At 43.2% G+C, this 27,260-nt stretch overlaps 2 protein-coding genes across 3 annotated transcripts; one reads left to right on the forward strand and one right to left on the reverse strand.

The window, feature by feature from the left end:
• The first annotated feature begins 264 nt into the window (after positions 1 to 264).
• On the forward strand, positions 265 to 9,911 carry LOC139369740 (potassium channel tetramerization domain containing 20). Of its 2 annotated transcripts, none has more exons than XM_071108999.1 (7): positions 265 to 334; positions 5,240 to 5,408; positions 6,444 to 6,540; positions 6,696 to 6,816; positions 7,070 to 7,267; positions 7,502 to 7,612; positions 8,607 to 9,911. In XM_071108999.1, the coding sequence occupies exons 1-7, from the start codon at positions 331 to 333 to the stop codon at positions 8,903 to 8,905; spliced, it is 999 nt and encodes a 332-aa protein (XP_070965100.1). In that variant the 5' UTR covers positions 265 to 330; the 3' UTR covers positions 8,906 to 9,911. The 2 variants fall into 2 exon arrangements, with proteins under 2 accessions (XP_070965100.1, XP_070965101.1); XM_071109000.1 differs by lacking the exon at positions 265 to 334 and adding an exon at positions 3,153 to 3,605.
• A 106-nt stretch (positions 9,912 to 10,017) lies between these two features.
• Positions 10,018 to 26,725, reverse strand: LOC139370798 (serine/threonine-protein kinase 38-like). The gene is made up of 14 exons (XM_071110570.1): positions 26,625 to 26,725; positions 24,543 to 24,679; positions 23,276 to 23,327; positions 23,084 to 23,206; positions 21,834 to 21,917; positions 19,498 to 19,621; positions 19,256 to 19,410; positions 15,910 to 16,012; positions 15,702 to 15,763; positions 14,955 to 15,072; positions 14,728 to 14,851; positions 12,874 to 12,969; positions 12,646 to 12,740; positions 10,018 to 12,399 (listed from the first exon to the last, which is right to left on the reverse strand). The coding sequence occupies exons 2-14, from the start codon at positions 24,671 to 24,673 to the stop codon at positions 12,242 to 12,244; spliced, it is 1,425 nt and encodes a 474-aa protein (XP_070966671.1). The 5' UTR covers positions 24,674 to 24,679; positions 26,625 to 26,725; the 3' UTR covers positions 10,018 to 12,241.
• Positions 26,726 to 27,260: the final 535 nt, after the last annotated feature.

Below are 27,260 nucleotides of genomic sequence, written 5' to 3' on the forward strand. Positions count from 1 at the left end.
ACAAAGATCTCCGCCACGGCACAACCCAAGGGGGGGGGGGGTGCCAACCCAGACAGGAAGATCATGTCAGTGACTCAACCCACTCAAGTGACGCACCCCTCCTAGGGACGGCATGGAAGAGCACCAGTAAGCCAGTGACTCAGCCTCTGTAATAGGGTTAGAGGCAGAAAATCCCAGTGGAGAGAGGGGAACCGGCCAGGCAGAGACAGCAAGGTGCCTTTCCGTTCACCTTCACACTCCTGGGCCAGACTACACTCAATTATAGGACCTACTGAAGAGATGAGTCTTCAATAAGGACTTAAAGGTTGAGACCGAGTCTGCGTCTCACACATGGGTAGGCAGACCATTCCATAAAAAATGGAGCTCTATAGGAGAAAGCCAATCCTCCAGCTGTTTGTTTAGAAATTCAATATAGTTGTAAGAATGTTTTGAAGGTACAGCGTTTGTTTACTCCAGCATTGGAGTAAAACAATCTTGTAATTTGGGTTCGGGTAGGGTGTGACGACAGTTGAACTAAGCTCATAAGGCATTTATAAGTTATATTCTTCAAGTATTAATGTGTATATAATTTGTTAGAATGTCCACACATGCATATAGCAATCACAGATTGCCCCTTTTAAAAGCTTAAAAGTGATTAGGTTGTATTTCAAGAGGTAGTGAGTGGTATTGTCTTTTTAATGATTCATCTGTAATTTGGTTAAATACAGGCAAAATAAAATAGCCGTAGTGTGATGAAGGCAAAAAAGAAGATAAAATAACATTTTCATCTCAATACGTTTTGAATGATACAATCTGGTGTTCCCACAGGCCTTTTAAACAAAGTAAAGGTGTGTAATGTGTATAATGTGTAGCCTGTACTCAGTGGTGATTTTAGCATGTAACTCTTGATGGGGCAAAAAACAATACAAGTAGGATATATGCTAGCAAATCCACAAGACTAAACAATACATGAATTGCACTATAACAGTAACAAACGGTGCCCACAAACGGCCTACATAAAGCTGTCCCAACAAGCGGTCCCAACATCTTACCACTGCTACACCTGGCTATCAGCGGAGCCTTGTCTGGCAGCAAAACAGTTCATTCAGCCTCATTTAGCTGATGTGGCTGACTTGCTTAAACAAATGTGGTTTCTAATGACAATTGAGATGTACAAACTATGGCATAAAGGGGAAGACAAGCAGATTTTTTAATATATTTTTTTAACCTTTTTTTAACTAGGCAAGTCAGTTAAGAACAAATTCTTATTTTCAATGACGGCCTAGGAACAGTGGGTTAACTGCCTTGTTCAGGGGCAGAACGGCAGATTTGTACCTTGTCAGCTCGGGATTTGAACTTGCAACCTTTTGGTTACTAGCCCAACGCCCTATAAGAGGCAATCCGTCATTTCAATAAGACATTAATGAGCGAGTTAGGACGGGCGTAGTCAATATAACTATTTGTTTAGCACTTTTGAAATGTACAGCGACAGAATTCAGAACATCTGCCGTTCTTACAGTGTTCTCCCTGTACACCAAGTCAGAACAGTTGGCGAAATTAAAAGGGGTAAATAGACCAAATTATTAGGGTGAGGCACATGGGCTACTAACACCTTACTACACAACATTCACTTAGTATTACTGTCTTAGCTACAGTATACATATCTCCCTGGTATTTTACATAATTTATGCAGCAGTGTAACGGATGTGAAACAGCTAGCTAGTTAGCGGTGATGCACGCTAAATAGCGTTTCAATCGGTGACGTCACTTGCTCTGAGACCTTGAAGTAGTGGTTCCCCTTGCTCTGCAAGGGCCGCGGCTTTTGTGGAGCGATGGGTAACGATGCTTCGTGGGTGACTGTTGTTCACGTGTGCAGAGGGTCCCTGGTTCGCGCCCGGGTATGGGCGAGGGGACGGTCTAAAGTTATACTGTTACATTGGTGCCGTGACCCGGATCACTGGTTGCTGCGGAAAAAGGAGGAGGTCAAAAGGGGGGTGAGTGTAACAGATGTGAAACGGCTAGCTAGTTAGCGGTGATGCACGCTAAATAGTGTTTCAATCGGTGACGTCACTTGCTCTGAGACCTTGAAGTAGTGGTTCCCCTTGCTCTGCAAGGGCCGCGGCTTTTGTGGAGCGATGTGTAACGATGCTTCGTGGGTGACTGTTGTTGATGTGTGCAGAGGGTCCCTGGTTCGCGCCGGGGTATGGGCGAGGGGACGGTCTAAAGTTATACTGTTACAGCAGCATTCAGCAGGACTCACCTTGTTGTGCTGTGCTCACTTGAACATGTTGCTGCGGTCCTTTGTGGGCAAATTTTGTCATCAAAGTCTGGCATTCTTTGGATTTATGGTGCTTTCAAAACAACTGGGAACTCTGAAAAAAACAAGGTTGAATCATGATTATGTCATTGATCTTTAGGTCGTAGCTCTAGAAAGAGGCTGGATTTACAGCGCAGCGCTCCATATTTTCTGCTGGCTTGCCCCACCACCACAGAAAGCACTGAATTAGGCTGAAACACCTGTATTTTGGAGCTGCATTACTCAAGAAAACAAAGAAGAGACCATGTTTGTATACGGCTTTATTAACTAAATTATATATATATATTTTACATTGTTTGCAAACTGATATGTGACACGTATTTATGCCAAAATAACATGCAAAACAGGCAATCCCCCCCCCTTTTTTTTGTTGCAAAAATGAGCTGCCCTGAATGACGACTGGTCGCCACTCCCTATACTTGATTTTACTAATAGGTGGGTCATGTCTGTACTGCCATCATGTTTTTATCATAACGAGACTATATATAGGGGGTACCGGTACCGAGTCAGTGTGGGGGGTTCAGGTTAGTTGAGGTAATTTTTTGTAGGTAGAGGTGAAGTGACTTTGCATAGCTAATAAACAGCGAGTAGCAGCAGTGTTCAAAACATATGGAGGGGGGTAAATGTAATACTCCGGTGGCCATTTGATTAATTGTTCAGCAATTTTATGGCTTGGGGGTAGAAGCTGTTAAGGAGTATTTTGGTCCCAGACTTAGTGCTCCTGTACCGCTTGTCGTGCGGTAGCAGAGAAAACAGTCTATGACTTGGGTGACTGGAGACTCTGACACTTTTATGGGCCTTCCTCTGTCTGACAACGCCTATTATATAGGTCCTGGATGGCAGGAAGCTTGGCCCCAGTCATGTGCTGGGCCGTAAGCACCACCCTCTGTAGCGCCTTACGGTCAGATAACATTATTAGAGACATTTTATTATTTTCTCTCTGTTTATTTGTTTCAATAATGTTTCTCTAAACCATACCAATAAATATGACTTTATGAAGTGAAAATAGTTCCCACCCCCCGTCAAATTATTGGAGATATATGGTAGGGGTCAGTTAAGGAAAGGTAGATACACAGTAGCAATTCTGCGCGTTGAAACAAACGGATGGGGAATTCTCTTACGAGAGTCTCTGGATCTCTACACCGGGAGTAATTGGATTTGAGAGCACTGATCCGCTGTCACCGTATGGGCTGGGGCGCTTTCGGTAAACCCATATTCCTGCACCCCGCGCTCTGGCACTTGGCATCGGGTCCATCGTTCGCGTGACAAACCGGTTACAGAGAACAGCCGTTTTCACTCAGACGTTCTGGTAAGGCTGTGGTGGGTAGTCGTTGTCTGGTGGTCTCCGTCGCCTATAGCTTATGTTTTAGTAATATGTCTGCGACTGTATCTGAACGTTATTATGGCATTTTATAATTACAGCTCTGTATTTCTGTTATGACGTATGCAGACCGTGATACGGGCACGTAAGCTCCAGACATGTGGCGCAGCGTAATTCGTAGCGCTGTCAAATCTCAAGTCAGCAGGGACGGATACGGTGAAAATTGTCTACACCCTGGACGCAGACTGAATAAAATAGTCAGTGCTGTTTATTAGCTAGACAAATAGTGAATTTTCGATGGGGTTGGGGCTATACGGTATGGGTTGGTGTAGCCTACCATATATTTTGATTTTGGGTTTAGGCTACCAGTTATGTTACAGTGCAGTGTTCATATTATCAGCTCTCCTCAACAGTTGTTAGAATTTGCATCCCATCAAACCCTTTTCCTCATTGTGTTACATTAGAACCTGTCTGTCTTCCACCTGTTGGCTACAATGGAATGCTGTGCACTGCACACCGTTGAAGACCATTGTTACAACTCAGGTGTTATACCAGTAGAAAAACCCACGCATTAATTACCCTTTAACTAATTACCCTTTTACTAAATCTATTTTACTTTGAAAAGCTAAATTAACATAGTTTACGACCTGTCTAATGGTTATTCTCATTAGACAGGTTCTAATTGGGCAGGTGGTTAGAGCGTTGAGCCAGCAACCGGAAAGGTTGCTGGATCGAATCCCTGAGCTGACGAGGTGAAAATCGGTCTTTCTGCCCATGAACAAGGCAGTTAACCCACTGTTCCCCGGTAGGCCGTCATTAAATAAGAATTTCTTCTTAACTGACTTGCCTAGTTAAATAAAGGTTAAATAAAAATAATAACAAATTCTCTCCTTCCACTGGAATAATACCTACTCTTTGTCCTCTCACATTACACTTCTGTATATAATTCTTTATTTCTGTTGTCAGCTGAATACCAAGTTTAAGTGCAGGAGGGATGTCACTGCCCTATTGGTGGGAGATGAATCCCAGGTTTGTTAGTAGCAAAACAATCTTCAATGTCAGAGACCCAAGCAGATACTGTATGTAAGACAGAGAGTATTGTGGCCACTGTTGTCGACTTCATCCCTCGACAGTTATTCCCATGACCCCTCCTGTTGCTGTCTGTCTCAATCCCAGTCCAGATAACTGGGAGAAGTGGTGAGGCTGGAAAAGCTGGCATGTTACTGTGCAGCTACGGTACGCTACTGCAGTAATCTCCTCCTCCTCTCAGGGCTTAGTGAGGAGGCTGACAGTAGCAGATGGGTCCAGGGCACCAGGCTAATAGACTCACTGACTCAGTGGGACGGCCGGTTTTGAAGGCCTGTATACTACTAGTTGTCTGACCCCTTACCATCAACTAGACCGACAGTACAGTAGGGCAGGTCTTTGCTCCAGCCCACCTTTGTTTCCGTCTAACCATGATATGCCCGTGTTGGAGTAATGGGGGATAAAGCCATGTCAGGGCCAGTGTCCTCACTGCCTGATGGTTTTGGCCACATTTGTTAGTTGACATATTTGTTGGATATCTCTGGCACAAATGTAAATCCATGAGGTCAACTGTGATGGCACTTGTTCTCCCCCAGACATTGACATGGCAGCACGTCCAGACTTCCAACGTGAGGGGAGGGGTGAGAAGAACCTGTCTCCCCTGTCTCGCCTCCCCCATGAGCGGGTGACCCTGATGGTGGACGGGACTCACTTTGTGGTGGACCCCGCCCTGTTCACCGCGCACCCTGACACCATGCTGGGGAGGTAAGGTCCAGACCCCTAAGCATCACAATCTGTGTGTCAGATTTAGACTCTTTTATTATAGTGTAACAGACTCTCACAAGATTGTGCTAGCCCACTGACCTAAATCAGCCAAAGCCTTAACGCAAGTCTTCAAGTCTCAGGCCAGGTTAGTCATCAGGCAAGCGTGGATCACCACCGTGTCCAATACAGTAGTACAGCCTATTATTAGACCAGGGAAAGATAAAGAAGAAACACTAACAAAACCCTAATCCCCCAGGAATCATTTCAGAGTGGTTTGTTTCTAGTCTCAGAGAGTGATGTTTACTCTGACCCATTGGCCATTTGGGTTAATCTGGCTAATAATCTGAGATTAGTCAAATATTACCCAGGAATATTCCTCTCATTAACACCTTCTCTCGCATACACAATGGCGGCATTGTTATGATTCTGACAAGTTACACTTGTGACCCAGGTGTGACCCAGATGCAGACAGTGTTGAAGAAACAAACATTTATTTATAGTATAGGGGCAGGCAAATGACAGGTCAAACATAGGCAGAGGTCAGTAATCCAGAGAGGCTGCAAAAGGTCCAGAACGCCAGGCAGTCTCAGGGTCAGCGCAGGCAGGGGTCAATAATCCAGTGAAATGGGGCAAGGTATCGAACGGCAGGCATGCTCAGGTTCAGGGAAGGCAGAACGGTCAAAACCGGGAAGGACTAGAAAACAGGAGCAAGAACAGACAGGAGCAGGGGAACAAACACTGGTAGGTTTCACGAAACAAAACGAACTGACAACAGACAAACAGAGAACACAGGTATAAATACACTGGGGATAATGGGGAAGATGGGCGAAACCTGGAGGGAGGGTGGAGACAAGCACAAAGACAGGTGAAACAGATCAGGGTGTGACAACACTGTACTAAGGAAAGGAAATAAGACTTGAATGGTAACTGGACATCTACACAGACAAGGCTTTCAACATGCACTAAACTCAGAAATGCATATTGTGAGGACATTTAGTATAATTAAATAAATAAATAACACATTTGAATTCTCAGGATGTTTGGTCCTGCCCGTCACTTCACCCGGCCAAACGCCAAGGGAGAGTATGAGATCGCTGAGGGAATCGGAGCCAGCATATTCAAAGTCGTCCTGGTGTGTTTCACTTAAAATAGTTCCCCTGAATTATGAAATTGCTTATGTCTTCCCTTCCCTTACCTAAACTAACCTACTGTGTTTCTCTCTCCCCCCTCTTCCTCTCTGTCCCGTGACTCTCTCTCTCTCTCTCATTCTCTCTCCCTCTCTCGCAGGACTTTTACAAAGGGGGTATCCTGCAGTGTCCAGAGGGGGTGTCAGTGTCTGAGCTCAGAGAAGCGTGTGACTACCTCTGTATTAACTTTGACTACAGTACCGTCAGGTGCCGAGACCTCAGTGAGTAGCACAGTCACACCGGGTCTGACCAGGGGCCTGTTCAAAACCGAAACGTTGACTAATGTTTTGCAATTGTTGCATGCACAGTTTTCAGAATGAAGTTAAACCACTTTTCAAAATCTGTTCCTAATTGCTGAGTCTTCTTCATCTTGAATTTTCACTATTGAAATATACATTTTGCCATGTACAAGAGACTATGATGTCAAATCAGAGGTCATAGTTCAAATGGTGTGACCATTCGTTCCTGTCCCAGGTGCATTGCTGCATGAGCTGTCCAACGACGGTGCAAAGCGTCAGTTTGATGTCTTCCTAGAGGAGCTAGTTGTCCCGGTGATGGTGTCCAGTGCTCAGGAGGGAGAGAGGGAGTGTCACATCGTAGTTCTCACAGATGATGATATAGTGGATTGGGACCATGACAACCCTCCACCCATGGGAGAGGAGTACTCACAGAGTAAGTGACCTAGTGACCTAGACCTAGTCCTTAATTATAATGAATCAGACATTATTAATAAAATAAATCATGGACATGTATCTTTCGGACAGTGCTGTTTGTTTCATTTTCTATACTTTAGATTTTTTTTAGAATCTAGTGCCCCAACCTTTTTTGGAAAATAACTATGAATCATTTGGAGTGAGCACTTTGTTCGATATTATTTCCTGTTCTCTCTCTCTTCAATGTGCCCAGTTCTGTACAGCACCAAGCTCTACCGCTTCTTCAAGTACATAGAGAACAGAGATGTGGCCAAAGCACTGTTAAAGGAGAGAGGACTGAAGAACATTCGCATCGGCATTGAGGGTGAGTTCGTTACCATGTCCCAAATCAACCCGCTAGCCCTCAGCCTCTTCTCCCAGCCTCTTCTGCTTAGGTGTCTGAATATCTGAAAGAAACAAATAGGTATAAGAAATCTAAGGCATAGATTCAATCCGTATCGCGGAAGATCCATGCTATATATGGGTTAGCAGATGAAAATGATGCACGTGTTTTAATGGGGACGGAGTCCATGTTTTGTTGGGATTCTGGGTGGCATGATAGCTAGTAACATTGAGGGGAATCTTAAGTGGCACGTTTCATCTTGTTATTGATATCATGTCTTGTTTTGCGGTGTTTTGTCTGATTTTATGTCAATGCTAATATGGCAAAACATTTGCTAGCTAGCTAACCAACGACTGTAACGATGTATTTGAGAAGCAACAAGTGCTCATTGTGAAAATGTATTTTCAATACACATTGGAGACCAAATATAGTTTGCATGTTGTCAACAATCTAAGCAACCAACCCGTCTATAGCTAGATTGAAATTTAAAGACTATGTATTACAAGCTGCATCCCACTGGGCAAAAACTGGTTGAATCAAAGCTGTTTCCACGTTATTTCAATAAAACAATATATGTTATGTGATGATGTTGAATCAGTGTGGAAAACTGATTGGGTTTGCAAAAAGTCATCAACGTCAGGACATTTCTACTTTTTTTTCACCCAGCTTTTAACCTAAATCCAATGACATGGTGAAATTGTTTGTTGATTTCGCGTTGAATTCACGTTAGTTGACAACTCGACCGTATTTAAATCAAAACTAGACGTTGAACTGACGTCTGTGCCCAGTGGGATATGTCGTCTCAATCGAAAATGACATTTACATTTAAATTGCGCTATAACACAAATCTTCCGGAATACTTATTGAATCTAGCCCCAAGTCTTCCAATGCCATAGGCTACATTTTGCTTCTCTCAAATCCGCAAACCCTACAGAGATACTGAACATGATGTGCGTCTGGTCCTCATGTATCCCAGGGTACCCTACCTGTAAGGAGAAGGTGAAGCGCCGTCCCGGTGGGAGGTCAGAGGTCATCTATAACTATGTGCAGCGGCCCTTCATCCAGCTGTCCTGGGAGAAGGAGGAAGGGAAGAGTCGACACGTGGACTTCCAGTGTGTCCGGAGCAAGAGTGTCCCCAACCTCATCACCTCTCTGGGGGAGCCAACACGACCCGCAGCCACACCCAACCCGCAGGTCGATGAGCTGGATAGGCTGATCAGCCCTGATCCCCGCCCCCAGTCTCAGGCCCCACCCCCACCCATCAATGACAGTTGAGGAGAGGGTAGAAGTTGACCTTGGGTATAGGTTTTTTCTTTGTTCCCCTATTGGTTAAGGTCAGGGTTTGGCAAGGTTAAGGTTGCGCTGATACTAAGGCCTAGATTCAATCAGATCAAGCATTAACCAGCGATAGACGACACCCGCGTAGCTGATGTTTTGGAGTGACGGAGATGTAACTGGGTTGGAGCTGTCAAATCAGTGAGCAGCTGCTCTGGTGATCTCATGAAGCCACAACGTCCCACTTGTGTTAGAAGTTCAGACCGAGAATGTGTAGGCTATATAGAAATAATGACGCTCAAATTCATTAAACAAAATAATTAGGATTTCTATCAGCCTAATCGAAGTGTAGATTACATCTCACATTCCAGTATTCTAACTTGTAAACAGCGCTGCATGAGATTTCTGTTAATGCGACTCCATGCAGCCAATGGCAATGTCCGCTTTAGGTATAACGCCGGGAGAGCCTGTTGATTTGACAGCTCTAATGCAGTTCCTCCTCTGACCTCAATGCTGGTATCAGCAAGCGCTGATCTGAAAGAATCTAGCCCTAGATCTGTGTTTTGGGGCAACTTCTACCCGAGGCCGTCATCAGTTACCACGTCAGCCTGTCTTCCACTCAGGATGTCTGAGTTTACAGACACACTCAAACAAACCTCCATGACCATACAGTCCAACCCATGTATGCATACAGAAACAGATGCGCATGAAACACAGACATGTACACACACACATACACACATGGATTTGGACAAGGAGGATGTTTACAGTAGATAACTAGACCCTACCAGAGTATATCTAGTGTTTCCTCATTTAGAATGTGTGTGTGTGTGTGCTCTTTTTTTTATTTTATGACGGATTACATTTTATATGCTTTGTACATTTATATAAAGGTTTCAGTTCATATTATTGTTTAAAGTATTTCCATCGTTTTTGTTCAAATAATTGGTTCAAGTAATTGTTGCAGCTGCACGGGAAACCAAAATAAAATGATTGATGGCATAGCTAGCTTCAGGATGTTGTGTTCTGATAAATCAAACCTCAGGTCGACATCTCATAGAAAAGATGGCCATGCTGACAAAGGCATAAAAAAGAAACGACAGTATGCCCCAGAATTGTACAAATGTTTTATTGAAAGATGAAATAATTCTCAGCATTTAAAGCTTTTTTTTTCTCACAGTGAACATGTGTTCTCCTTTGCTGAGAAATATAGTTGAGCTGAAAACATTCAAACCTCATACAGAAGGATTCAATAAGATACACACACATGGACACACACACACACACAGATCTATACATAGTATATGTGTCACCCAGCAGAGAAAAGACTGCGGTTTATACATGTACTCATTTGCATATCAATATTTTTCCTTGTTCAAAAGGAACAGCTTGGTGTGAGCATTGATACAAAATATAGGCTATATTAAAAAACATAAGCAGACATAATGGGAATTATTGTACCGCCTATTTGGCATGTGCACCTTTTCAAACAGCATTACACTAGTAAGAATCTATCATGCTAAGCAGCTGCTCAGAGTTTACTTCTCCAGCAGGTACAAAGACCTTAAAGCACTCGAGTGAAAATCAGAACGAGAGGAGAACTAACCGTCAACGTCATTCAGTCGTCTATCTGGGAAAAAAAATGTTGCATCACTTTACACAGGTATTACTACTGGGTTACTATGTGGGATTAATCTATGTAATTACATTTAAGTGCAAGTAGTTACATAGCACATACCATTTTAGTCTCTTGAAAAATAAAAGAGCGAGAACATATGGTTAGTGTTAGGCCTACTACTACCTGACTGCAGTAGTTCATCTAGTAAAAAGTATCCTGTAGTTACTCATGTAAGGTGTAAAGTGAGGCCAAGTTTGTTTTCCTTTTTTTACATAATACGCACATACACACACTAACAGTGCTGAAAGTGCTTAAACACAGATATATATGAAAGTTCAAGCTCTATATTACATATTTGCTGAAGTTTTAAATGTACGTGAAATCCATAAATCCCCAGCATTGTGCATAAAACAGTGGTTCCTTTGTGAGTTAAATTACTATATGGGGGAAAAAAACGTAACATGAGAAGCCTTTCATTAAATACCAGCTTTAGAAAGAGCAGCTGTAAAAAAATAAAAAAAATAAAAATCAAGCACTGTCGGGTGAGCAAAGTTCTAGATCTTTCCATCCTGCATACAAACAATTTAACATGAAACAAAAAAAGGGGGATTCCAATTTCAAACTAATGTACAGCTCTTGGAATTCTTTGGGTAAGGCATATAAAATGGACAATACGTCTCAAGGTAGTGTCATTCAGACAGTTCAACATACACTCACAACCAGCATTAGTTATATCCCTGAAGACTAGTACTACTTCAATCCCACACAGCATCTGAATGAACCTTTTTGAAAACGTCTGTATTATGAAAATGATACATTACAAAATGATAAAAGAAATAACAGGGCACATTATAAGTTGAGACAACCAACAAAGGCAGTGAAGGAGAAGTGCTTCCTCAATAAACCCCTTATTGAGGAGTAGCTAGACTACCATGGAATTTTCCGTCCTTTGTTGAACATTCTCACTCACTCTGACTGATGACATCACAGGAATCACAGAAATAGAATGCTAAAAATAGCATTGTTAGAACTCCTCTCTCCAAGGCAAGCAGTGATCTAATGACATCACAGGGGTAGTGAGACAGAATGTTGTGAACCTGCCAGCTTCCTAGAGAACAGTAGAGACGTTTGCCTATTAACCATATGACAGGTTGAGGAGAGGAGTGGAGAGAAGGTTCTGGAAGGACACAAGGGGACAGCTATAAGGCTGTACATCAGAGTTCAGTGCTGGTGGGAAAGTTAGAGCCAGGCTTCAGCTCTGAGACATTGGGCCCTATTCAATCAAAACTGCTATCCTGGTATCGAAGATAAAATGGACATTCTTCCTACACAGCGAGAAAGCATATTTGAGATGAGTAATTGTTACACGCTGTAAAAATTTTACTGAGATAATTCATCCAAACATGCATTGACAGTGAAAGAATAATGGTGGTTTTCACATCCTGGAAACCCGGTTACTGGGCCCCAAGTCACATAAGGCCAAACTGTGGTTACAACCATGTATCCACAGGGTATAATGAACTGGTTAGGGTTGGTTCAACCAGATTTCTCAGAATCCTGGTTCAGAAGGCCTGCAGGAAATAGAAAACTTAACAGTTGAATTTTGTAAAAAAAACATATTTGTATAATGAAACTGAACCGTTGTGTGAAGGTATCTGGGTGCTGCGGGGGATATGGGAATCAGTGGGTCACTGCAGCACAGGTTATAGGGTCAGAGTTCATCTCTTGCTTCCCTTCATATAGGAAGGGATGGCTCCCCTGGCTGTCAGGCCCTCGAATCGCTTGTAGGTGTAGTTGATGAAGACCCAGTCCTTATTTTTATAGTCAGCCTCCGCTGCTGCTGCTGCTGCTGGAGACTTGGTGGGTGCTGCTGCAGCTGGGGGGAGAGAGAGAAAGGGGGAGTGAAAGGAGAGTGACAAAAGAGGGAGAGGAATGTGGGAGCGGAAATAGACCAGGTGAAAGGGAGATATTTAGAGTTGATAGCCACAAGGTATACTGTACAACCACACACACACACACACACACACACACACACACACACACACACGAATAGTCAAGAATAACACACAAACTTTGAAAGACACAGGAAAATAGTTTCTGCCGAAACTCGTCTTTCTCTCACCTGTGGGTGAGAGGATGTCTGACTCGGGGAACTCGTCGAAGTTTGACGTATCGTCTATGCTTTTGATCTCCACGGGAATCGCTGCAGGTCTCTCCCTGGGTTGGGCGACAAACACAGTAAGACTGTAGTAAGACCTGGACTTCTTGGACCGCAGAGGTATTAAAAAAAAAAATAATAATAATAATTGTTTTGCCTATAAACTGTTCCTGGAAAGAACTCCCTGTGTACCTGATGTGGTCGTAATCGACTCCCTCAAAGAATGGGTTTCTCTTGATCTCCTCCACCCCTGTCGCCCCGATCCGATGATCTCCCTCACAGCAGAACCTAAGTAGGAATAAGCCAAAATGTTGATCCTGAGAACAACCACATAAAGGGACATAGAAGTGTACCTGCCAGAGATACAGTATTTTGCTCGAGATGACATTCATGTTTTACAATTGAACCATTTAGTTGACGTTCATTCTTATCAAGAATAACATACTGTACAATGGCCTCTATGGACTGTTTATCCATCTCTCTCTCTCTTTTTGACCATGTTATATGTAGCGCACTCTTAGAAAAAAAGGTGCTAAGTAGAACCATATAGGGTCTTTTGGTTTGTCCCCATAGGAGACAACAACCTGCTATAGAGCATGCTAGGAAATATGTTAACGATGGGTGTGGATTTGAATGTTTTACTCTACACAGAGTACAAAATGACACAATCACACATTCGCCTTTGGTTATTAACACCAACAATTGGGTCTGTTTAAACCCCTGAGTGTTAATTTGTCTCTTTATAGAGTGAATTTAAATCCTGAATCAACCTTAGAAATGTTACACTAAAAAATCAACACTAGGTAACACTGGCCAATTTGTTGTGTACAAATATTCCCATACACACTACTGTTCAAAAGTTTGGAGTCACTTAGAAATGTCCTTGTTTTTGAAAGAAAAGCTACTATTTTGTTCATTAAAATTACATCAAATTGATCAGAAATACAGTGTAGACATTGTTCATGTTGTAAATGACTATTGAAGCCGGAAACGGCAGATGTTTTATGGAATATCTACATAGGCGTACAGAGGCCCATTATCTGCAACCATCACTCTTGTGTTTCAATGGCATGTTGTGTTAGCTAATCCAAGTTTCTCATTTTAAAAGGCTAATAGATCATTAGAAAACCCTTTTGCAATTATGTTAGTACAGCTGAAAACAGTTGTTCTGATTAAAGAAGCAATAAAACTAGCCTTCTTTAGACTAGTTGAGTATCTGGAGCATCAACATTTGTTGGTTTGATTACAGGCTCAAAATGTCCAGAAACAAAGAACTTTCTTCTGAATCTCGTCAGTCTATTCTTGTTCTGAGAAATTAAGGCTATTCAATGCGAGAAATTGCCAAGAAACTGAAGATCTCATACAACGCTGTGTACTACTCCCTTCACAGAAAAGCGCAAACTGGCCCTAACCAGAATAGAAAGAGGAGTGGGAGGCCCCCGTGCACAACTGATTAAGAGGACAAGTACATTAGAGTGTCTAGTTTGAGAAACAGACACATCACAAGTCCTCAACTGGCAGCTTCATTAAATAGTACCCGCAAAACACCAGTCTCAACATCAACAGTGAGGATTTCCTATTCAGTTTCCTATTCATTTTGCAACTCATTTCATGTATGTTTTCATCGAAAACAAGGACATTTCTAAGTGGCCCCAAACTTTTGAACGATAGTGTAGGTACAGTTTAAAACATTCTTACACCTATCCTTTTAAGCTCAAGAGGGTTCAACTTTAAACACCGAGATAAACAGGAATGCTCAGGCACTATTTAAAATACAATACAATAAAAAGCTTATTTAGATTCACAAGGGTTCTATGTAGAACCCTTCTTGTCTTTCAAAGAATCCTTATTGCCATCCAAAGAACCCTTCCTTCCAAAAACGGTTCTTAGGATGAGAAAGATTCCAGTTTGAACCCTTTGCCTTACAAAGAACCCTCATCTTCCAAAAAAGGATTCTTCAAATGAAAATGGTTATTGGTAGAACTCCCTCCCTCTGCAAAGAACCATTTTGGAACCCTTTTTTCCCAAGAGTGTACTGGTGCTCACCTGAGGATGAGTTCCTTGGCCCTCTCTGAGATGGGTACTTCCGGAGGGAACACCAGAGTCTCCTTCCAGTTCATCACCTTCTTATATGTCTCCTGGGGCGTCTCCGAACAGAACGGGGGGTAGCCTGGAGAGACACAAAGAAACTTAGACAGCAATCCTAATTCAATCCTAACTTACTTCTTGCAAGTTAGTGCCTGTGTTCCAATCAATCAAACGATCACTCCTACCAATCAGCATCTCGTACATGATGACCCCCAGGCTCCACCAATCACAGAGCTTGTTGTATCCGGTCTGCATGAACACTTCCGGGGCGATGTAGTCTGGAGTTCCCACAGTGGAGAAAGCCTGAGAGAGGGAGATAGGAAAGGAGAGAGAGAGGAAAGGAGAGAGAGAGAGGAGAGTTGACAGGGTAAGAGGTACGCCCTGCTTTAGACACAGCCCAGTCAGTAAAACAACCTCTAGCCCCCGAAATGAATAACCATTTCAAGTAATGTTCTGAATTGACCTAATTAAAATACAGTCAACCCTAGCCTTTTTCTCTTACCATGCCACACAGTACATTCGCTGTTGAAACCAAGCTGACGTAACTGTAACCGTGCTGTAAATGTCAGCCCATAAAAAGGGCCTGAAATCCAAACCATCTGCACACCAGATGTGTACTGTATCTCTGCTACTACACTGGCCTTCTTCATTTCATCTAGAGAAATCTGGTCTATACAGAACGACCGGCTCTCTCGCACAAAGAGAAGATGTGGATTTGGAGATGCTCTACTCTTTACAGGAGAGGTCACTTTTTCCTAGGAGTGAATGAACACGGATAACCAACACATTTCAAAAGCAGAGGCCATTGGTAAACCGTCTTATACCCTAATTAACTACAGTCGTCTCTGCTGCGTTTATGAGGAAGTTTGGGCTTAAGACCGATCCTCCAGTGGAGTAGTGACTAAAGGTAGCCAGAGCGCCATGACACTCACCAGCTGTCGTCTGTTCCTCTTCCAGGTCTCTGCTTTCCTCTTGGAGTTCATGTACTGAGATGCTGTGGAGAAGAAATTATTGGTCTTAGGCACAACTCAGTTACAGCTACGCACCCAGGAGGAAGATCCATGACAAATATATAGTTGTATTAGCTTTCTAATTGTATCTACTTAAATTCATTGAGTATAGCTTTATTGTTGTACTCACTGAAGTCGTTGGAAACGCTGTGGTTGAGGTTCCTGTAGAACTCTGTCCGATGGGCCTTCTTCAACCCTGTACACAAGCCGAAGTCTGATAGCTTCACATGGCCCTGAACACACACACACACACACGGTTATTTGTGTTACACCACTTCCTGGGGATGTTTCAGTAATAACGCATGACAACATCAGAGTGTTCTGAAATCACACTTCCTGTGGTGACTTTGAAACTGTGTTGTGGATTTATAATTTCAGACTCGACACTCACCACATTCTAATGCTGATGTAATCCTCCTGTGTGTGTTGATGTAATTTCAAATAGATTTCAACCTGCTTGAAATCTGGTTGATTGCTTTTTTTTATAACCGAATCAAAAAATCTAAATGTAAATTGCATGTTATAGAAGTTTTTTTTTTTTGGATTTCACTTGTTTTTGAGAAACCTACCCTAACCAGCGATTCACTTCCTCATCCTCGTTGTGCAGTACAGGGGACTCTGAAAACACATGAACAAGTGCTCCAAAAACAACCAAATACATTGTTTTAGAAACGCAAAAATAGGGTGGCACAGTTTTTCTTAGATGTTGTACACATAAAATTGTCATTCTGAACTTTATCCGCAACGTTACATTGCATTTTGTGCGACTCAAGCTGTTTCCTTTATCCAGCTGTTCCATTCTCCTTGTAGCTTGCTGATAGAATGAACGGAGCGGTATCACTCGAGTTGCAACTAATTGAAATATAACGTTCCAGATAAGGTTCTGAATGACACCATTTTGTGTACAACATCTAAAGACCTACATCACTATACTGAGAGATTTTCAGTTTCTAAAAGAGCGTATTTGTATGTTTTTGGAGAATTTGTTCATATTTTTCGGAGCCTCCCGTACAGCACAACGAGGACGAGGAAGTGAATCACTAGTTGCGGTAAATTTCTCAAAAACAAGTGAAATCGCAAAAAAAGTGTCTGGACCCTACTAAAACATGACATTTAGAGATTTGGTCGTAAAAAAGGGAAAAAAAAGGAAAGACGTTATTTTAACCAGATTTCAACCTGTTTGTAATTACGTAATTTCAACCAGATTTCAACACGTTTTAATGACGTTATTACAACCAGATTTCAACCTGTTTGTATTCATGGGTTCATATGAGAGGTTCATGGCTCTGTTAAGGGCGGTCTTCAACCATCCACCGGAGGGCAGAGAAGGAGGTGAGCGACTATTCCAAATCCGGCAGGATGCCCAGACCATTGCGGAGTACGCCCTCACCTTCCCGGACCGTGGCAGCCTCCGGCGGATGCAATGAACCGGTGCTCTGCACCCTATTCCGTAGAGGTCTGCGCGAGGCGGTTCAGACGGCGCTGGCGTGCCCGGACGACAACCTTTCTTTGGACGCACTCATCGCGATGGCCATCTGTCTGGACAACTGTAGTATCTTGGGATGCTTCTTAGATTGATGACACCGGACACATAAGTACGTTTTATTATTTAATTGTTACTTAGAATAACATTACCGGAATGCACCTGGCGTAAGCTCCCTGAGGCGTTTCCGAGCACGGTTTTATGGCAGACTAAACGGTTACGGGATAACTAAAAGCAAATCACGTATTGAGTCAATACTGCCATCTATTGGTAAACATAATACTTAACATAAATATACCAGGTTACTACAGCGACCTTCTTTGGGAGTGCCAGAACCTTCCTCACCCCTCGCCCTCCTCCTTTGGCCTTTCTGAGGCAGTGCCTGAACCCATGGAGGTAGGGGCCAAACGTCTGTCCTTGGCAGAGGGACGTTGTGTTCCTATTGCGGCCAGGAGAGGTACCAGCTTCAGTGTTGTCCGGTGCGTCCCAACCCGGGGTCCACTAGGGCAGAGGGGCAGCTGTCCCTCAGGTGTTGTCTCTACAACTCTAGTGGACTCCGGTGCCGCTGGGAATTTCATCGACCAGGCCCTCGCCTCCTCCCTTAACATCACCTCATACCCGCTCTCCTCTCCTTTTCCTGTCCAAGCCGACCATTGGGATCCGGCACTATCACGCACATCACAGCACCACTCAACCTCACCGTGGGAGCCATGCACCAAGAAAGCCTTCCTCATCATCACTACACCAGTACACAAAGTCATCCTCTGCCTGCCGTGGCTCCAACGTCATAACCTCACCTTATCCTGGTCGAAGGATGAGAATCATAGCCTCGGCACCAGGATGCCGGAGGCCCTGCTTTCCCTTACCCTGTGGTTCCACGTCCACCAGGCTCTGGAGAGGAAACCTGCACCTGTTACCTGCCCCCCTGAGCGCATCTACGTTCCCACGGGTGTAAGAGATAGGCTGTTGACCCGGGAGCACACATCCCTCGCCGCTGGACACCCAGGTATCACCTGCACCATTCAATCCATCTCCGCTAAGTACTGGTGTTCCACCTTGGCGCAGGACGTTGCCCACTCTGTCAACTCCTGCTCCGTATGTGCCCAAACTAAATCTCCCTGGCATGCTCCAGCAGGGAAACTCCTTCCCCTTCCCGTGCCTCAGCAGCCTTAGACCCATCTGTCCATAGACATTGTCACTGATCTCCCCCCGTCTGATGGTTTCACCACTATTACGGTTCTTGTGGACAGATTCTCTAAATCCTGCCATTTTATCCCTCTCTTTGGTCTCCCTGCCGCTCTCCAGGTTTCTGAGGCACTGTTCCAGTAGATGTTCTGGCCCTAAGGCCTTCCGGGTGGACATTGTGTCTCCGACCGTGGCCCCAAATTCACATCGTGAGTATGGAGAGCCTTCACTGAGAAGCTGGGGGCCACGGCCAGCCTCACATCCACGTACTGGCCTCAGTCCAACGGGCAGGTGGAAAGGACTAACCAGAAGCTGGGGAGATTTCTTAGGACCGGCAGGGGGAGTAGGCCCGGTTCCTTCCCAGGGCGGAGTACGCACAGAACTCACTTCGTCACTCCTCCACCGAGCTGACTCCCTTCCAGTGTGTCCTGGGATATCAGCCAGCCCGGGCCCCGTGGACCCCAAGCCAGATCGAGTGTCACGCCTACTCCAGCTGCCGCTCTCCGGCGTTTGACGTCGCCGGTCTACTAACCACAGGTCCTGGCACCATCATTGTGCACACCTGGACCTCATCATCACCTTGAATAATCTCCCTTAATTTAGTCCTCAGTAGTCTCAGTCATTAGGCAGTATTGGTTTTGTTCTCGTTCAGTACGCTTCTCATGTTTTGTTTATCTGCCGTCTCTTACCATTAAACGTACCTTCTGCACCTGCTTCCTGACTCCAAGCGCGTACGTTAGTACGTTACAGAGTGTGTGTGTGTTTGCTTGCATGTATGTATTATATAGCATGTTCTGTGTATATGTACCTTGGAGTCCAGCAGTACATTGTCAGGTTTGATGTCTCTGTGTATGAAGCCCATCTGGTGTATCGAGTCTATGGCCAGGACCGTCTCAGCCACATAGAACTGAGTCTCCTCCTCTGACAGAGTATCCTTCTTCATCAGCAACGTCATCATGTCACCTGCAGGGAGTGCCACAAAGAGCATCAGCGTCGCACACACAATTGCAAACATGCATGTGCACACTTCACACACAAACACACACACACCTCCAGGTAGGAACTCCATGAGTAGGTAGAGGTTCATCTTGTCCTGGAAGCTGTAGAACATCTTGACCACCCACAGACTGTCTGCCTGCACCAGGATGTCCCTTTCAGCCCGGATATGGCCCACCTAACATAGAAAAACAACACATACTGTAGATCACATAAAATGAACACACAGACATTCTCTCTACACTAACGCCAACACACCCAACACCGAAACACAACACATAGAAGGAACACACACACCCAATCTCTCAACACTAATGCTAACCCACCTAACATAGAAATATAACACATAGATCACAAAGAACGAACACACACACACATTTTCTCTACACTAATGCTAACCCACTTAACATCGAAACACAACACATAGAATGTTTACATCAATAAGCCTACAGGTCCAGTCCCATCCTCTAGCACCAAGACCTTTGATATTCACAGATTTGGAGAGGGCAGTGGAGGAGAGGGAGGAGGGGGCACATTCAGAAATAGCCATTGCTGTTGCTACATAAACAAAGTTAAATATCCATAATACGTTGGGAAAATAAGGAATATGTTTCAACACGACACAAGGCTTAAGGAGGAGGAATGTGAAGTCATCCTGTGGCCTTAGATACAGTACATGTCCTTAGATACAGTACATGTCCTTAGATACAGTACATGTCCTTAGATACAGTACATGTCTGAGCTGAGCGAATAAAAGGGACACAGGGCTCTATTATCAGCAGGCGCTAAGGAGACTCAAGTGTCGAACACACAATAGTTTGCAATTTCATCATTGTAAAAACGGACTGGCATTACACCAGGTTCCGCAATTTACATCAGCTCGCTTGCGCTGAGGTGGGAGGAGTGGCAATATTTGAGGTATGTCCTTAAAAACAAGCGCATAGTGACAATTTCATGCAGTGCTAAAGGGAAGTTAAGACCCACTAAAAGCAGGTTTTAACGGTAACACAGTTGATAACGGCATGGAATCTGAGTGTGGAAGCGCAGCCTATGCAGCAATGGCCCACAGTGCCAACGGAAAGAGACATGTGTCTTTAGGGCCTTAGAATCATGTATTTAGAAACATAAAAAAAACTATTTGTTCCCCTCCCACTTCGTTTAATTTGATTAAAAACCAAGCATAGTGTTGTTTAGCAGCTTCGTATAGGTGCATATTTTTTATCCTGGCCATGCATTAGCTAAGTAGCCTATGAACGAAGGGGTTTTAAATGGTCTACTGAGAGTGACTTGAAACATTTTGGAGTCACACTCAGTAGGCAACGAAACAATTGACAGGACCCTAGTATTTTAAATAGACGTGCAAATGTCATGTTAAGACATTAACGTGAGATGTGATTTATGATATCCCGCGTCTGACCCCATCCTATTTAGAAATATTGTTGCTGTTTTTAAAAACAGATTGCTTGTTTTTCCATTTCATTTTTAAGAAAAACCAAGCATGCCCCCCCCACCCTCCACTCCCAATGCATTGGCCAAATAGCAGCCTATCAATAAAGGGTTTGGCTCGTGAGACTGCTTTGAAATAAATCTTAAATCGCCAAAGCTTTATTAAAAGATCAAGTTTGGGAGCAGAAAAACATACTGTTTTTTTGCCTGCTCACGTTCTTATTTTGGATGTGAGTAAAAGCAACAACTTGTTTTAAACAATGTCTACCTTAATATTATACACCCAAAGAGAGCAATTATGGTGCCTGTAACAGTATTTAGACAGCCTATTTAAAACAAGTTGTTTTTTCCTTTTGATAAGAATTTGATCAGAATGATTCACTTTCTTTCATAATTTAATCTTTCTTATTGACATCATTTGGCAGGTCCATGGCTCAGACAAGGCACACATAATGCAATTTACAGTAGGCGTAGCCCCTATATCAGTGTGAATGCTATGTATTTCCATATTGAAGCCATGCAATAAGGCTTCTTACAATGTGGACTGCAAACATGTTCAACGTATTTAGCAAAGATGGGATAGGCCTACATACTTTTTTTTCTTATGCTGTTGCTGGAGGCTTTTTAACAAACTGAGCTATAATGGACTCACATTTGAATTGGAGTTGATGACAACGCAATACATAAAAGACCGTACACAACATGAAGAAATCCATATTTAGCCATGGAGCACGTTCTGATTGAGCAATGAGGGGTCAAGCCTGGACACACCTTCAACTTGTTTAGTAATCAAAACCCAGTCTTTTCGTGCCACCGCCAGCTACTGCACCCATAATTCCAGTTGTCAAGTAATTAAAATATTTCTGACGCCCCGAACCTATTGCGCTTACCATTGTGTAAAATAGAGCCCAGAGAGAGAGAGAGAGACAGAGAAAAACACACACCTGTTCCTTCTCCAGCATGTCAGCCTTGCGCAGGATCTTCATTGCATAGACATGACCTGTGTCCTTCTTCTGGACCAGACGCACCTGTTGATCAGAGGGCAAAGGTGATCCAACATGAGCTCATGAGGTCATGGCAAATGGGAAGGGATTTACATCATCGCCATCAAATTATTTTCTGAAACCAGTGGATTAGGCAGTTCAGACTGAAAAACACAGGACTGTAGGTAAGAGTGGGTTAAATTGAGCCACCCTTGTTTGTGGGATAATTATAAACTATACAAAATGTATAATTTGACCAAATATTTAGAAAGAGGTCATCATTTTATAAGCTGCAATGGGAGGTCCTAAACCGATCATGAAAGTACATCCTTGTAGCTTTGTGGGCTAATATAGTCAAAATGTTAAGTTGAGCCAATGGCCATGGGGTAAAGTTAACCAATCGTTGAGCCAATGGCCAAGGGGTAAAGTGAACCAATCATTAAGCCAATGTCAAGTTGAGCAAATGTAAGTGTTTTCTTCCCAAGGCATTATCGCTGGGATATAAAAAAAAAAAAAGAGAAGTTTTTATTTAACTAGGCAAGTCAGTTAAGAACAAATTCTTATTTGCAATGACGGCCTACCCCGGCCAAACCCAGACCAATTGTGCGCCGCCCTATGGGACTCCCAATCACAGCCGGATGTGAAACATCCTGGAATCAAACCAGGGACTGTAGTGACATCTCTTGCACTGAGCTGCAGTGCCTTAGGCCGCTGTGCCACTCGGGAGCCCAAGGATATGAAGTAACAACAGGAGCTGGACTATGTTAAAAGTGTTCGTTAGGTGTTAAGCCTGTGTTAAAATATGCTTAAAATTATTAAAAGACAAAAAGTGATCGTGATTAACCCATACCTGGGTTAAATTGTGCCAAGAGACCACTTTTTTTGGACAACCTATGTTATCAAAACTGTAACATTTACATGAATTCTTATTATTTCCAGGGATCCACAACATCCTGAAATAAATGCAGATATCAGTGATGCTGAATGTAAAATATTACTCAATTTACCCCACTCTCCTCTATTGCTGCTGAGTGATAGATAACTTACAGCAGGGAGTAGAAAAAATGGGAGGATCCACCAGAGCGTGATAACAAACATAACTCAGCTACACTTTATTCACAAACCCACTTTTTAGCTATTATATTGTGAAATGATAACTAATTACATAGTAATAACCTAATTAGGACTGCAATAGCTCTATGTAGGCTTACCTCTCCAAAAGCTCCTCGACCAATCACCTTGAGGGACTCAAAGTCTTCCAATCCCAGCCGGGTTCTCTTCAGCCTCAGGAACTCTGTCTCCTTACGTGCATGCTGGGAGCGCCGCATACACTTCTGCAACACAGGGTGTGTGTAAGTTGTGTGTGTGCGTGTGTGTGTGCATGCGTGTGTTACTACACTCACCTCCTCATCAGGCAGTCCCTCCTCATCCATCACCCTCTCCAGCTTCTGTTGCCTAGCAACAAGATAGGGGTCGGGGGTCAAGAATCAAAGGTTAGGGTCAAATATGTTGATTCAGGAAGTCACCTCCCAGCCTGCAGCTCCATACTGAGCACTACACTACCGGTTCTTGAATTTATTTGGGGCAGTTATGGAGGAATGGTGACAGAAAAGGAATGACCCATTCATATGTTCTCAAAGAGAAATAAACCATAAATGTTTTTCTTGAAAAGATGAGGGAGCTTAGCCAAACCAGCCCCTATAATTCTTGTATATTCTCCTTTTTAAGCAGGTCTGTGAAACCATGAACAATATTCTTGTGTGGACTTCCTCTTTTGGCATGGCTCGTTGGTGGGTAGGATGAGCTGTGACTGGGTGCTTGCTTTGTGCATAACGGCTTCTGAAGTCATAAATATGAGATGCAACTGCAGCCCCTGGACAAACTGTATAAACCGTATGACTTTTCAAACACTCTCTCTCGCTCTCTCGACTAAACAGAGCTCAACATAATACACAGCACTGACAAAATACTTCTGGCCACATGTACAAAGCTAAACAGTGGGTGTTCAAAATGGTTAAAACTGATGGATTACTGGCACTTCAGCAGAGCAGAGTTCCTCATTAAATTGGACCCTTTTTCAAAATTGTAGCCTAAAATTACATACCAAAATTTAACACTCAACCGTCCCGCACAGATACTGTAGAGGTTTTAAAGGTATAAAACTATTTAATTTAACCTTATCCCTGGCATTTCTGGATTCAGGTTTTGATAGAATGGGATTGTATTTTAATTCAACAACTGAATATGGATTTCCCAGGACCCTGGTAGGACTGCTGATGGTCAACAGTGGGTAAATCAAGATATTATCAAACTAAAAGTACTTCCAGATGCATTGTGAAAAGCACTAGTCACACACTGAAACATCGTTCAGACTTATTTTACTACTGCATTTATTGTATTGCCTACACGCATTGGCAGGGTGTGGTTACACCCATTTCTCCCCCAGGCAGGGTGAGGCTCTAAGCAGAGAGAGAGGTCGAGTTGAGGTCAGTGATGTGTAACACCTCTACTCTCTCTTCCTCTTGTTGGTGGCACTGTGCTGCCTTCTCAGATTCGGACATGTTTTGAGGAACACCCTTTGCTTTTCAGAACCCTGTCAATGTCACTGATCTTCCTAGTTGCAGCATGTGAGAGCATGGTGTGTGTGTGTGTCAATGCCATAGCACGCACCTCATCTCTCTCTCCTCATGCTGGGATATCAGGTTACTGTAGAAGTTCTCCAGGGTCACCTTAGCCATGGTCACTCTCTCCTTGGTGTGGTTACTCATCGAGGAGCAAGAGGAATGACCCCTCGTCGCCATGGTTACCTACCCCCCCATAACACACACACACAAATTGGAGCACACAGTGTAAAGTATCCTATGCCCTACCATCTACAGATGTCCCCTATTCTATGGGCTCTGTTGAAGACAATGAATTGCCAGGCCGAGTTGGCTGCATGCTTGTGCAAGAGTGTGTGTGTGTGTGTGTGTGTGTATACAATTGCATCAGAACAGACACATTACGAGAGATGCCTGTTGTAAACATAGCCATTGACTCTCACTTCAAACACAGCTTTGAATCGGCATGAGTCACACATGCCCTCTCCACTCTGGTGTCTGTCTGCCACAAGTCCACACACAGCCCCTCAAGTTAACACCAAAGGCTCTGGACAGCCATGGCAGAGACAGTCTCTACTAGGGATTTATACTTTCCATCAGCTGACACTCAAAAAAGACATGAAAGCTTGAGTTGTGCGAGGAGAGAGACTATATGAAAGAGAATCCTCTGGCAATAGCTTTTCTTAGACTCGTGATTTGTGGTCTGTAATGCTAGGCCGAGGACATTAAATGATCCCTATTTAGACACAGCAGAAGAACAGTATCTCAGAGAATGTGGAGCAACCAAGGTAAAAATGTGTTTTATTTTGGATATTTGGTTTTTCTCTCATCAATAACTATGGAACCAAGCATGCCATGAGTATGACAACTGTATATTCTGAATCTGGGTGGATGGAGAACAATCAATTTTTTTTTGGTACAAAATAAAATGTAGGACTTAATCTTCATGTGCATGGTCATGACAAGCTTTGTTTATTCGTTTAAGAGCTATTGACGATTAAAATCCTAAATATGTTTTGTATTTTTACACAAAAAAAGGTGTGAATGTCATGCTTGGTTCAATAGCTATTGGAGAGAGAAAACCGAATATGCACCGAATATCAGATAGAATTTGTTATTTTTTTCCTCAGTTGTGGAGCAGACCGAATTCCGTGAAATGAGAAAGGAGGCAGCGACACAGACAGAGGCCATTCACACCTCCCAGGCTCCAAAAGCGATAAAGGAAAAAAGTATAAAAAGAAACAGTTGTTTAATTAACTGTGTTTACTCTTATCAGTGGTCTGCACTGACGGTCTGAACTGCTTATATTATTAACACATTGTGAACTAAACAGCAAGTTGTTTTCAGGTGTGACAGAAGACTAGCCTAGGTCAGCTTCAGACTCATAAAATTTGAATAGAAAGTATGATTTTTTTAAATGTTTTTGAACTACATTTAGTTTGGCCAAAGAATTGCCATCTTTCCCTTGAGAAAGGGTGGCCAAATAGCCGCCTTTATTATAAAAGTATATAAAGGCCAGGAAATAGTCTACAGCCGATGCAATGAGAATAAGGTGTTGGCATCTAGATACAATTAGAGGTAATTGTAGGCTACAATCGACCTTTAAATAAAAAACTAAACTACAGTACCTACCTATAGTACTACAATCAAATGCTGGTGTTACACTTTTAATAGCCTACAGATAGTCCTACAATAAAACGGAACACACTCAGGTATGCGAAATGTTTGACCGTCCTGCATTAATGGTATGGTTGGTTGGACTTTTTGTGTGTAAACTAGCCTACTCAAAATAGCTACCAAGGCTGGAGAGAGGAGCCTTTGTTTTACCCGTGCGGATTTACGTTCTCAACTTCCTAAAGTAAATCACCATATCTACCAAATGCTATTAGGTGGCCTATCTAAATCTGAACTCCTTAATAAAAGGTTACGATCTCATATTGTTATATTAAAGTAGCTGAGCGAGACACTAGTAGGCTCGTTTTGACTGGTTGCTTTGTTCAGAAAAGCGTCAACATCTGCCAAGCGAGAGATCGCTTTTTACCCCAACCCCCAAACAACTACTACCTTTAGAAGATTCATGAGATAAATTGTTATTCCACATCTACAACGTCTCCGTGGTCATTGTCAAATTAAATGTTACTCTCAGTCTCACCTCTGTTATGGCGTCAATCGGTTAAAATTCAAGTCGGATCTGCTCCCCTCGCTCGAGTCTGATGATGTTGACGGTCGGTATCCATTCGAATTACGGGAAGTGAAGTGCCCCTCCCCGCAGAGCTCCAAATTACCCCGGGCCTCTTACCGGGGCCATGGTCGTATGGGCTGCTAGGATCAGTTTCAGGCTTGATCGAGGTAATGATGGGGATGGTGATTATGTTGTTCATGATGATAATAATAATGATTGATGACAGGCTTAGTGATGATGATAGCCTGCCCTGACCCTTAGTATTATTCAAAGAGGCATGGCAGAATTATTTAGGTTACTTTCAACTATCACCTCCACCCCTCATACCCTTCTATGTTAAAAGCAACCCATAAAATCCCTCTAAATATAGTCTAATATTCATAGCTTTCGAAAAGTGGCCTATTTGTCACCCTTTGACATTCACCTACAGATCTGTTATCAACATATGATCATTTGTTTTATGAGTGTAGGTCACAGGTGAATTGTGTGCCACTGTTCCATCCATACTTAACCCTGCATTAAAGTAACTGTCCAGTGAAAATCACACTTTTAAAAGTGAATATTCTGTTAACTCATACCCAAATAATGTTGTTGACTCACCCTATA

Source organism: Oncorhynchus clarkii, chromosome 17, assembly GCF_045791955.1.
Source record: "Oncorhynchus clarkii lewisi isolate Uvic-CL-2024 chromosome 17, UVic_Ocla_1.0, whole genome shotgun sequence".
NCBI lineage: Eukaryota > Metazoa > Chordata > Actinopteri > Salmoniformes > Salmonidae > Oncorhynchus > Oncorhynchus clarkii.

Excerpts from the sequence above, each read along its gene's own strand:
- LOC139369740 (XM_071108999.1), top strand. Across the intron at positions 6,541-6,695 it reads GCATATTCAAAGTCGTCCTG|GACTTTTACAAAGGGGGTAT; the intron begins GTGTGTTTCACT and ends CCTCTCTCGCAG. Across the intron at positions 7,613-8,606 it reads CATTCGCATCGGCATTGAGG|GGTACCCTACCTGTAAGGAG; the intron begins GTGAGTTCGTTA and ends CATGTATCCCAG.
- LOC139370798 (XM_071110570.1), bottom strand. The coding sequence starts at position 24,673 with ATGGCGACGAGGGGTCATTCCTCTTGCTCCTCGATGAGTAACCACACC. Across the intron at positions 21,918-23,083 it reads GTCGAGGAGCTTTTGGAGAG|GTGCGTCTGGTCCAGAAGAA; the intron begins GTAAGCCTACAT and ends TCTGATCAACAG. Across the intron at positions 15,073-15,701 it reads AGAGGAACAGACGACAGCTG|GCTTTCTCCACTGTGGGAAC; the intron begins GTGAGTGTCATG and ends TCCCTCTCTCAG.